This window comes from Carassius gibelio, chromosome A14, assembly GCF_023724105.1.
Source record: "Carassius gibelio isolate Cgi1373 ecotype wild population from Czech Republic chromosome A14, carGib1.2-hapl.c, whole genome shotgun sequence".
Taxonomy (NCBI): domain Eukaryota; kingdom Metazoa; phylum Chordata; class Actinopteri; order Cypriniformes; family Cyprinidae; genus Carassius; species Carassius gibelio.
The window spans coordinates 7,057,853-7,070,830 of record NC_068384.1 but is presented as its reverse complement, the minus strand read 5'-3'; the positions used below and the strand labels follow the sequence as shown (position 1 = coordinate 7,070,830).

The 12,978-nt window shown below is 39.6% G+C and overlaps 1 protein-coding gene across 7 annotated transcripts in view; it reads left to right on the top strand.

Annotated features, from left to right (window-relative positions):
* The window catches only part of LOC128027371 (ecto-NOX disulfide-thiol exchanger 2), a 255,254-nt gene that overhangs the window by 145,651 nt on the left and 96,625 nt on the right, over nucleotides 1-12,978 (top strand). For all 7 annotated transcript variants that reach the window (XM_052614932.1, XM_052614934.1, XM_052614933.1 and 4 more), the window contains one exon: nucleotides 9,443-9,586. In XM_052614932.1, coding sequence (XP_052470892.1) covers nucleotides 9,443-9,586 — 144 coding nt within the window. The remainder of the gene's footprint in view (nucleotides 1-9,442; nucleotides 9,587-12,978) is intronic.

The following is a 12,978-nucleotide window of genomic DNA, read 5'->3' as shown; positions in this document are numbered from 1 at the left end:
GGATACTGCAGTATCAGAGCCTGATATCGTACCAAAGCCAAACTTCTGGTACTGATCCAGCTCTAATAGACGCAGAATAATTCCTCACACGATTGACGACCTTTCTGTGAGCTGGGTCAGTCAGGCACCTTTGTTATTCATCCGGCCAACATTGCAGTCGATCCCACGCAGTCAGCGTGTATATTTGTTAATACGATAGATATTCGGCTAGGAATAGCCACACGTCCTATTCGTCGCACACCTCTGATCTACATTCCAGCGCTGCATCTTCCTGAGTGTCGCTTGTAGACCTTGTGATGAGTTATCATCGCCACTCTCAGGGGCATAAGTGGAATAGTGCTTGCTTAAAGCTAATTTTGGATCTGGTTCTCTGAGCTGTCCGCATTCAGTGCAACAATAGGGAGGCAAGGACCAACTGGCAATCGACCTTGAGAAATTACAGCCCTCCCTACTCATCATTATTTATTTCACAACATCTGCTGGCCAGCACGATGCTGCCCGGTGTGAATCTGACCGCTTCAGTGCATCAAGAATGTAACCCTTGTACAATTATATTAGTGCATTGTTGGCTAAGCAGCACAATGTGACCTCTGTATGGACTGCAACTGAGTGCCTTCTTCCCCAGGGCAGCTGTTCAAGTACATACTCCCAAGACTCAGATGCGGTGCTGGAGAGCCAACACAGATATTTCTAGGGCTTTAGTTTTCAAAACCAAACAGTGTTGGGGAAAATGACTTTTAAAAATAATGCATTACGATATTGCGATATCACCTAAAAAAAGTAATAAAAAATACTTTTTTTTTTTTTTTATGGAAAGTAATGTGTTATGTTACCTTTGCATTACTTACTTGTCATTAGGGTTGCTTGTTTGTTTTTAAAATACATGTTCAGTTTTTGGCAAATGTAAAAGCCCTTTCACGCCAACATTGAAATGAATAATCCTCAAGCTGAAGGAAATGTACAAACTCAAACAAACATTCAGGATTGCATGAAAAATATGATGCAAGAGAAGAAAGTTGAACACTTTCTTCTCAATAACCCCAAAAAAAAGTTGTTTATCTAGTCACTTTTGCTTATTATTATGGTTGATTTGGATCACTGAAGGTCATCAGCAAACACACTAGTTATTTTTTTGTGTTGAAATGTAATTGTTGCAGGTTTGCTTCATATTCCAAGTTAGCATTTTAAAGTTTTTATTCATTTTGAGGAATACTGAATCTGTTTTTTTGTGAGATGAGTAAATGCATGTTAGTCTAGATCTACAGTAGTGTCATGTTCACACAGTGCACACAATGCATCTGAACTCACTCCTGATCTCTCTCAACATGAGGACAGGAGAGCTGTCAGTCAATACACGAGAAAACACATAACTGGCTTTGCTTATCTGAAAAAGGAACTTGGAAACTTTCCCACAAATTAAAAAAGTAATGCATTGCTTTACTTGTTACTTGAAAAAAGTAAACTGAAAATATGTAAAGATGGAAGTCTAAGGTCAGTGTGTAGCATTATTAAATTTTGACATTGAATCCCTTCAGTGCAGAATTCGGGTGCCTTAGTGGGATGTTATCCCATTTTTGCCTTGTCAGAGAGAAATAAAAAAAGCAGGAAAAGTCCAGATGGATTTGTCAGGTCAGTGACTTTGATGCTCTGCGACATACATTTTCCCCCCTCTCTTTCTCTCAGGCAGACAGACAGGGTCTGATCTCTCACTTAAGTTGTTTTTATAAGCTTTCAGAAGATTAATGGCTCGGCCTGTGCCCTGCAGACCAGCAGGAAGAGGCTCTTCCATTCCCTGGACTCTGCTGTTTGAATGGACTGGATGCAAGCATTTCTGCTTTTGAATAAATCATTTATGAGGCATTGCCTCAGCTGGTATTAATAACATCTGTTTTGTAAAAAGGAAGATGGCTGTGAAGGAACACCACATTAGAACATTGAAAGCAGCTGCAGTCGAGTGAAAGCAGGACTCGGAAACTTTGAGGATCTTTAACAGCTCTGTTTCCAGTAAGGAGCTACATGTGTTTCTCCTGCAAGCTTTAGCACTCGGCTGTAGAGCGGTCTCGAAAGGCTTCTGGCCTTCTGTAGCACTAGACTTCTCGCTCAGTTTAACGGAAGTTCAATGTCGTCTCAGACCTTTGGGAACTGAGAGCCTGAATTACTCGTTCCACACAGGAGGTGCTGTTTTGGAGGAGGCAGTTGAATAGATTGCCAGCAGGTTTTAGGAGGTTGTGATGCAAGTATCTAAACAAGCTTCCCCACTGTTCACTTAGTTTAACGAGAGAGAGTTCATGAGGACCAATTACTTACTAATTTGCTAATTTGTTGTTCTTATTTAAAGAAGTGGTGTATAGTTCTTCAGGCTTAACCTTTGATTAGGTGCTTGCTCAAGGTTCAAGGCTCAATCCCTGGGATTTAAACCTAATTTATCTTAACCTCTTACAGGTTGTGTGTGTGTGTACATATACATACCATTTCGTTCTAATTTGTAAAGATGGTTGTGAAATGATTAAATACAGATTCAATGAATTCTCTTAACAGATTACAACTTGCCAGTTAGAGAAATTGTTGCTATTTTTGTATGCGATGTACAAAAAGCCATAGAACTGACTGTGAACTGTCCAGAAACTCATCCTCTCAGGCAGAGAATAAACTTCACCTTGCTTTCATCATTCATAAGTTTGGTCCGGCATGCTGTCTCCATTCTTACCCTGAGATCTGTAGCGAAACTCTCACCTTGAGACTTTGGTTTACCTCCTCAGCACTTAATAGACCTGAATGGCATGATTCCATAGTACAGGTTCTCTGAGACCTTTCTCAGTTCCTGCAGGCGTCCCTCAGGCAGCATCCCAAAAGAGAGACCGGTCCTGCCGACTTTGCCTTTGATACGGTGAGCTTGAGAATATGCAGCTTCTCTCCAACCCCTGATGTGTACACAGCAGCATGCACAGACCACACTACACCGACTGTCATCGCCAATCAGTTTCATCACCAGAACACCAGAGATGTTATTATCTGCACTGCTGCATTGATCCAACTAATTTGCCAGCATCTTTGGCATGTGTTGTGCTCAAAACACAGCTCGCCACACCAGGAGGTGCTAAATCCAAGACTGTAGGAGTGTGATTTGTGTTCATTCATGCGATACAACAGAACTTCTGGCATCCGTTGTGTTGAAAAGCCTAAGAGTGCACGACAAGACAAATTCCGCTGCTTTACTAATGCAGTCTTTCGCTTGAGAGATGAGACCTCAGTCAGCCCTGCTGGTGTTGTCATTACTATTATTGATTCTCATTTATTCCAGCTGTGAATACTGCGGTGTCGCCCATTGGCTGGTGTTAAGCGACTCAAATGCTTCACAGCTGAGGCGACTGTCAACTTCAGCTCAGCGTGGATGGGATCAATGAAGCACGGAGAGAAAGATGGGCTGGGATGAGAGACTGGACATGTGATGTTCCAGAGGAAATGAGATTGACTTAATTTGCCTTTTGTTTGTTTTCTTGCGGCGAGAAAACCTTCCTCATCTGGACTCATTTTCATGAGGGCAATTAAGTTTAATTTACATTTCCTGTAGAGTACAGAATCATTTTCCGGGATGTTTAGTCTGTCATCTTGTTTGTTGTATCTTGGAAATTAGTTATTTGTCTTATTTCATGTCATGCATCCTGTGTTTTGGAATCCGTATCTGATTTCTTTCAGCAGCTCTTGTAGTCGTTCGCACCCGTATATATTACGCCGGCTGTCCTTTTGTGTTCAACCTCCAAATCCCCTTCTGCCTCCAGCCTGCTGTTGTTTGTTTTCACGGCATCATGGGAGTGATATTCTTCCTTAATATTTTCTCGTAAGAGGAGAAGTGGGTTTCTGACCAGATGTTAAACACCGCTTTAGAAGCTCATCCATCTATTTACAAATGGAGGACCTGGGGATAAAGTGCTGACTTACCCATGTGGTCATTCTCCCCAGCCCTTAGAAGGTTTAAAAGACTTTTTCTTAATAAATCTGCTCAGTTTGTTTCTTTCATCTCTATATCTGGAGACCCTCAGAATGAATTGATCTCTAAACCAAGCCTAATTAAACAGGCTGGTATAAATATAGCATCTGCTCTCAGTTTAAAAGCATCTGGTTTACAAGAATGATTGAAAAGTTTTTCATGCCTGAAAAGAAGTTCAGCAGCGAAAGTCCAGCCAGATGGAGAGACAGGGTGGGAAGTGGACATGGTGTGTGCCGAATTGATGCACTTGATCTGGACAAGCCATCCTGTGTCCCAGAGTGTTATTATGAAGTCTAGAAGACCGTAGGGTCTTACATTTACTTAAATGTACATGCAGAGATTGTTTTCTGCATTAACTGTGGTCCGAGATGCTGAAAACACAGACTCTCGAGCTGCTCGTGTGTAAATGAACACAGTGCTACCTTTCACTCTGAAACATGCATTACAACAGTCTATACTTTTAGTAATTAAATAGCAACATTTTGCGTTATGATAAATGCACTAAACCATGTCAGGATGAGGGTCTACGTAATTAATGGGTGATGAAAATATTAATAATACAAGTAAATTTTAAACAATTAATAAAACAATTGAATAGGCACAACATTCAGCTTCCTCAATGGGAAACACACATCAATAATACTTGGCATTGTGATAGTTTCGCTGATAGCCTACCACAAGATGTTATAAAGATGAAATACACAGTTCACAGTAACTCGTGCAACATCCCGTGAGGGGAAACACAAAGAATTGCTTTATTTAATGTATCCACTCAAGTCAGAGGTTTTGGTCCCTGATGCGCTCTGAGTCTTTGTGTGAACTTAAGGGAGACCGTAAACGGATTAAAGAAGGAAACGTTCTCCTCTTTACACAGCCACATTTCCCTGTTGCATTGTGGGTAGAAGAGCGCAGAGGCGATTATTTTCCTCCCTCAAACAGTTTGTCTTGTCTTGTTTATAAGCACACACCGGTCCTCTCCCAAACCAAGACCCGGAGCCCCGATGGGGAGGCGGGAACACATTGTGTTTAAATCACAGTGGTACATTTTAATGGTAATGTGATTGAGAAGCGAAGAATGAGCCGTTTCATCACGCCATACCTGATGTGAGACTTTTAAAATTCCTCTGTAAACACATTAGCGCATCACTTGTGTTGGGTTACAGATAGAGAAACATTCATCAGATCAGTTGCATCTACACATCCATGAATGCATGAGTCTCGTTCGGTGTCAGAGACCGCCGGCTGCCTGCGAGTCCCCAACCCAGAATTACTCCAGATTCTGCGTGCTAGAAAGTCACATCTATCGCTCCTCATCTTCCACTTCATCTCTCTCTCCCTCTCTTTCAGAGATAAGAGAGTGTTGTGCAAGTTCTCCTCCTGCTGCTGACTGTGATCTGCATCCGTCTTTCTCCTCTGTGGCCTTCACGAGCAGGAACAGTAATACTCATTTAAATCTCATCAGCAGCTCTATTGAAGCATTTCCATCAGCAGCAAGAGAACAGTGTCAGAGCCAGAAAGAAACCTAATGCCTTTTTTGTCTGCCTCTCCTAATCACTTTTTTTTCTGTCTCTTTTGGGATGCTGCTTGCGATCAGGTATTCAGATCTTCAGACTCAATTTAGCTTCACCTACCTTTCACTCTTACTCAGCAGAACTTGATGTTCTTTCATCTGTTGACTTTTCCCTGCTTTTTCCAGAATATAAATATCCCTTGCCCGCACTGTTAGTGTTAATGCGCCCGCTCTGTCATGGATGGTAATTTCCTCTTGGTGTGTACAAAAAAAAAAAAAAAGTCCAACACGGCAAGAAGAAACATTTATAAGAGATATATATGCTTTATGCGCCTGGAGAGCTGTCGGGGGTTATTTACAATGCATAATTATTATAATTATAACTGCTGAAGAAGTGTCATGTTTTTCAAAAACATTATTTAGATTTAAAATAACTGTTTCGTGTTGTACTATGTTCTTGTTTCGATGCTGAATATTCAGCATCATTCCTTCAGTCTTCAGTGTCACATGATCTCTCAGAAATCATTCTAATATGATGATTTGCTGCTAAAAATTTATGATTTTCATCAAAGTTGAAAGTTTTTGGGTAAACTGTTATTGGTGTTGAACATAAAGCATTTATTTGAAATAGAAATATTTTAAATATTATACAGTAAGTGTATTTTCTGTCACTTTCTTTTCACTTTTGATCAATGCATCCTTGTTGAGTCTTTTGAACAGTGGTAAATTATACTTTTTCTACAATTATTTTGTTTTGTGACTCCTAAGTGTTCATGGTGACTTTAAATCTTTTTTTTCTTTCAGATATTTTTTTTTAATCGATCTGTGAACACCTACTGTATGAGTGATGATGCAAATCAATGTCTGAAACAAAAGCAACAATAGTAAACCGATCCGAGTTACTGAATCTAACACCCTAAATCTGTGAATGAAATCATCACCAAAATGTCATATTCAGTATTAGCAGCTGATGTCACTGACAGGCCTGATCTGGACTGAATAAATCATTACAGAACATCTTCATCTTATTTCATTGACTGCTCGTTAGATGCCAAGGACTTCTCGCTCCTTCAGTCACACAGCATCAGCCGGAGCGAGAGAGAGCTTGATGGGCTGTTCGGCACTGTTTAAATTAGTTTACAGCCACACATACTTTTTTCTGTCTCTTCTCATTCTTTCATTCTGCAACGCTGCTTTTCCGTCACAGATTTCATATCCAACTTTACTTTTGTGCTTTTTTCCCACTTTGCCTCCTCCTCCGATCAGATCCTGTTTGGTATCTCGTGCACATAAGCAGTGTGATGTTGGAGAGGTTGTGCGCTGCAGAGGGCAGATGTGGCAGATCATGGCGCTACGCGTTTTGAACCATGCTCTCTGAACTCAGACGTCTGTTTTTCTGTCTCTCTCTCTGTATCTCTCTCCTTATTTGGGAAATGCAGTGACAGCCCCCCAGCCCCACACTTCTGTATCCTTCAGGCAAATAATGCAGAGCAAAACTATGTAAACCAAGAGGCTTTATGAATATTTCATGAAACCAGCCCAGCATGCATATCTCAGACATCACTCTGTATTCCACACAGCACGTAATGCACGCTGCTGAAGTTACCAACATACTAGAAACTTTTAAGAACTTATTTTGTAAGATGGACACTGAAAAACTACATTTAAAGAACCGAAAATGTTTGCTTTCATTATAATCTATTTATTATATCATATTGTTGAATGCTTAATCTGTATCTGCCATGTAATAGCTGGGAAAAGCTGATAATGCAATCGATTTAAATCATACATCTTTAGGATATTTGCAATCTTGTCGATTTTATTATCTTGGTGTATAGTTTTGTCTTTTTTGTTGTCTTTCTCATCATGTCTAGAATGCAAATAGAGGGAGTCCTTAGGTATTGATTGCTGTCGCAAGAACATTTCCTAATTTAGCATCAGAACCTGCAGTCGATTTCTGTAATGGGATTCACAGAGGGGTTAATAAAGAATGAGTGTGTGTGTGTGTGTATAATCCTGTCTTTGTGGCTGTCAGAGCAGAAATATGCCGTCATTAAAATGAAGCTGCACCATTAAATTAGTCTTAAAGGGCCATTTCTGTCCTCACTTCATGAATCATTCTCTAGCAGGCCAGACAGAAACATAGGAAACTTTTCATCAGTTCTCACTCACTTTAGCTTCGTTTAGTCACTGTTTTGGTTAGCGCTCTTACTGTTCCTTGACCATACACAGCTAATAGTGCACATTAAAACACGAGGAGCGCTCTTAAGAAAGGGGAAAACAATTCTGAGTAAATTTCTCTGCTGCTTAAATAGGCTCACATTTAAGGAGGGTTATTATTTAGTAATTATAAGATGATTTATCCCTGATTTTTCCCTCTGGAAAGATGATCTTAATAACATCTTGTAGTGTGTGATGCGCCACGATTTTCAGATCTTGTAGTGTGTGCGTGTTTAAGATTTAATAAAGAAAATCTGCAGAGATTCTCCTCGTGTGTGCTACAACCAGATTTCATAATGGTTAGGATTTTACAACTCCTGTAGTCTGAACTCGGCTAAAGATATATGCAAGAGGATTTTGTAGTGTGCAAGAGGCTTTGTAGTAACTAGTAAACATCTAAGATGCCGTAGAACAAGTTTTTTTTTTACATTTTTGTAGCCAAGGGCTCTTAAATGTGTGAGGCACCTCCTTCTGTAAATGCAATGACAGGCACATGATTTAAAGACCCATTTTTACACAACCAATATAACAAATAGACACTGTAAATTTCTACAGTGAAAGTAAAGTTTTTATTATTATTATTTTTTAATTAAGAAGGACACATAAAATAAATATATAATTTTTTTTAATTATTTAAATTGATGAACGAATATATACATTCAACATTTTCCCAAAATTAAATATGGCTTTTATAAAAAATAAAAAATAAATTCAACTAGAGCCATCAGTAGACCGAAATAACGAGTTAATCACATGCTTTCTGACTAGGGTGACCACCTGCTAATAAGCCCAAGGGGGGACAAGGGGTATGTTTCTGAGGGACAATGTGGGACGCCCCATGGGCAGACTCACTGATAGTGGTTTACCCATTTCTAGCACATCCCACCTTATATGGTATATTAATAATGCCCTATTCCCCTAAATATGACAGAGTCGACAAATGCACTTCCACTTACGATTTACTTTAGCTATTTAATTTTATTTATTTTTCATTACAATTTATTCACTTTAAGAATAAATTACTGCTCATATACAGCATTCGCGTTGAACAAGAGTGAATTAATTGTCCAGGTTTTTTTTTTTTTCTCTCATGTTTTTGTAATTTTTGGAAAAACCAGAATGCGCATCAACAGAAACTTTTTTTTGTTTTGTTTTGTTTTGTTTTTTTCAGCGAACCGTGTCATCCCTATTACCTCAATAATCAATCAATTACAGACCTAAAACAATCATGCCCGAGCAGACGGATACACCGGCACGCTCGTCTAAATCAGTTGTATGGTCTGGGTTTCAGTCTAAAACAGTTGTGTCAAGCATAAATGTCTCATCTGTTTCGGGAGGTGCGCGCGCAGTCAGCGGAGGCTCACACCTCCCAACTCGCACCGGAGGCTCGCACCTTTTTTTTCTCCGATTTTGAAAAATCTTCACGATCGACTTAAAATGCTTCCAAGATCGACGGGTTGGTGACTCCAGATATAGATGAGCGACCAACTTTGATTACAACTTTGAGTTTTAAACATATATAACATTACATTTTACATTAAAGTAAAATACTCCCATATCTTCCCACAGCTAAATCACCAACAAACAAAAAAAATGGGGTTGATCATATTCCACATCTGTCAGGCAGATTTTTCTTGACTAAATAGGTTTCTATATGAACTCTTGAGACTATGGTCACAGGACATACAGACCTCACCAAATTGATCTGTTCTTTCCTTCTGCAGGTCTGAATCCGCTGTCCTTTGACCCTGCCACAAACAACGAACCCCTGCAGTTCAACAGCTCCAATGGTCCTCTGGGCTCTGACTGTCCTCTGGAAAACGGAACAGAAAACAGCAAAAAGAGGAAGAGACCCAACCTTCCCCCAGGTACACTTAATGATTTCCTCTCGCCTCAGACCACGCTCTGCAGTCGTTAACTGCACTCACATCGTTATTTCTGCCATTGCGCTTTTCCTGACCTTTGAATGTGGGAGGTGAATACCTGGAGGTCCTGCATTCTGAGAGAAGCTCGCTTCAAATCACTGCCTTCATTAAAACCTCAGAACCGAAACCTCGGGTTATTTCCTCTTCTCTAGTAGCTTTGATCTCATAATTTGACATAAACATTGAGGTTAACAGAATAATTAAAATATGCATTATTTTTCCTGTTTAGCATTTTAAAATCTTTATTTATGACCACATGACCCAAGGCTGGTGGATTTCATATGACAATCACCTGCATAATGATGGTTCAACTATTTTTTTTTTTATGTGGGTTTTGACCTTCTGGGTCTGTCAGCCGCTTAATAATTGTACATTTCAGGCATCACGTGTTTCCGGACATGTTGTTCTTTGTAAATATTGTCTCCATTTGAAGTCTGCCGCTCTTGCTCTGATCTCCAGGCACTTGATGGTCACTGCCGCCGTTCATGACTTGAAGTGACTCTGATTAGGGATAAATGGCAGCAAGTGACGGTGAGCAGAGCTTCTCGTCGTCGTATATGCTCAGAGAATTGATGCAAATGGAAGTGAAATGGGTTCGTATTGTGTTCTGGTCATGGTGAAGAGCTGCTTGTGCAGATCAAAGCTAGCCAGCGAGTTTTAGATCAAAGCGTCCAAGCGCTAATCTAATCTGCTCATTTCAGAACACTTTTTACTTTCGTGCAAGGACGTCGTTTGAGAAAGGCTTAGATGAGCTGTATTCACCATACACCGAATATTTAGACACTCCGGAGTCCGGCTGCTGAAATGGAGGAAATTAAAATGTTTTATTGTTCTGCTGAGGTTGAAGAAGAGCTTTTCAGATATTGTAGTACTGTGGTGCTCATTCAGACGACATGGGTTTGAATCCAACCTTCTGTAAGAAGTTGTAGGACATTGTAGTCTCAATTTGATTTGAATCTGGCTCGCGACATTCCCTGATCTTGCCTCTTGCTCTTTTATTACTCTCTCTAGCCTCCTCTAAATAAAATTAAAAGACTAAAAACAGGACACTCTAGTAAGTCTGAGTCATGGCTTTATAGAAAGCTGAGGTGCTCATTCAGACAATTTGAGTTCAAATCTGGCTCGCAACATTCCCTGATCTTTCTCCTCTTATTACTTTCTCTACTGCCCTTTAAATGAAAAAATGCATTTGCGTTTTCACTAAGCCTTTCTGCTGATTTTGTTCAGACCAATTGGAAAATCGATCCATATTTTTACAAAGCAGATTTTTACGCATTTTCTTTTACGCAAAACATTTAAGACACTAAGATATGTTATTAGATTAATATCATACTTGATTGATAATAATAGTTAATAAATGTAATTGATACTTTTGATGCTTTTGTTAAAACTAGTTTAAAGGCTGAAATGTAAAGTTTATGATTTTATAAAATTTTCAGTTTTTGTGAAAACCTGTATCTGAACTGTAAATCAAGCATTTTACAGTCAATTAACGGTTTAATATGTTACCATAGAAGTGGTTTAGAAAGGAGGGGTGCTCTTGAGGTTTGAGTTCTAATCTGGCTTGCAACATCTGCTGTTATTATTATCATCACTATATTGTCCTCTAAATAAAAATGCCAAAAGACTAAAAATGGGACACTGTAATATATAAGATCTGAGGTGCTCATGCAGACAATATAAGTTCTGCAACACTTTTGTTACTCATTGTAATCTCTTAAATAAAAGCACCAAAAGTACCAAAAATAATACTTTTGTAGTATGAGAACACTAATATTAGTTCAACTCATTGGGAAGCATGCAGTTTTCTTCTCAGTTACACAGTGCAATTAGCACCTGGCTGAATCATGTTGTCTCGAGTCTTACAATGCCTTACAATCGCTTCGCAGCTGCTCTAAATAGTTGTACTGTACATGTCTGCTTAGCAACTGGGAGCTGCCTAATGGGGTTTCTTTTTGAACAACGCCAGCAGTTTTCCTTCCCGGCCTGTCATTATGCCGTGCTCTTATCCGCCGTGACCGTGCCTGATCAATCCGCTCCCTGATGGAAACACATCTAAATGATGAAAATTCGCAGCATCTGGAGCATAATGCATTCAGCCGCTCTGATGTCCTCTGGCAACACAAGACAGAGCCGTTCCTCTGAGGAGTGGAGCTAATGCAGGGGCGTGGACTAATTACCAGCCATGCAGATTTACTCTCGTTAAAGCACTATAATGGATAGATTCATCTCATTAGCGCTGGCACTCCATTAGACGTCCAGCCCCCTCCACTAGTGTTGATGTTACTGGATAACGAATGCACTGCAGAGAGCGAGCGAGTGGGTGAGAATCGCCACGCTCGTAGAGGACAGTAAACCGGTTGTTTACAGCACGACCTGAACTCTTCGTCGTTGTAATCGGGAGATATTTAACTGGTACGCCGTAGTTGATGCAAGTGTTTAATGAACTAAATAGAACCAAATTTCAATTGATTTGATACTGTCAAAACATCCTAGGGTTGTGGATACATCCAATGTTTTTTTTTTCTGCGATTGTATATTGCAATGTGAAAAAAAAATGACACCGCAATTTAATAGCTAAATATAACCCATCAAAAAAGGTTGGGAACCACACTAAATGATAACTCAATGCTACCTCTGTTCTGTGATGCAACCAATTTGAACGACTTACCTCTGATATATATCAGTGGGTCATAACCCAGCTTTGTGTAGCAATTTATTCTCTTTTCAGTATTGCTAATGACTTGCCGCAATGGTTTTGTGTCTTAATGAATCATGGGAAGACATTTCCTTCATATTTCAGTGTAATTCTGTACAGCAGTATGTTGTACAGGTTTGAGTCTGTTAGTCACCGCTGCTTTATACAGTAGCTGAGAACGGCTGTCAGATGCAGAGGTTTAAATGTGCTGCTGCTGCTGCTGGAGACACTCAAGTCATGGTGTTGTCAGGTGCTTTCACACGCACACACACACACACACACACACACGCACACACACACACACACACACACACGCACACGCGCACACACACACACACACACTGTTCTTGCAGTTGTATTAGCAGTGTTAAATTCAGACGAGAAAGAGCATGAGCCAGTTAAGCAAATTTGCACTGAACAGTCAGATTCTAATTATCAGTCTTTCTTAATTAGTGTAGTTCTGGTTGATTAAAATAGCTAGGAATTTTTTGTCAATTTTTATCAATAAACGTGGGCAGGTAATTGTGAGTAAAATAACAGAGAATATATTATCTGGAACAGTGTAATTTTAGTAGTATTTAGTATATATATATATATATATATATATATATATATATATATATATATATATATATAT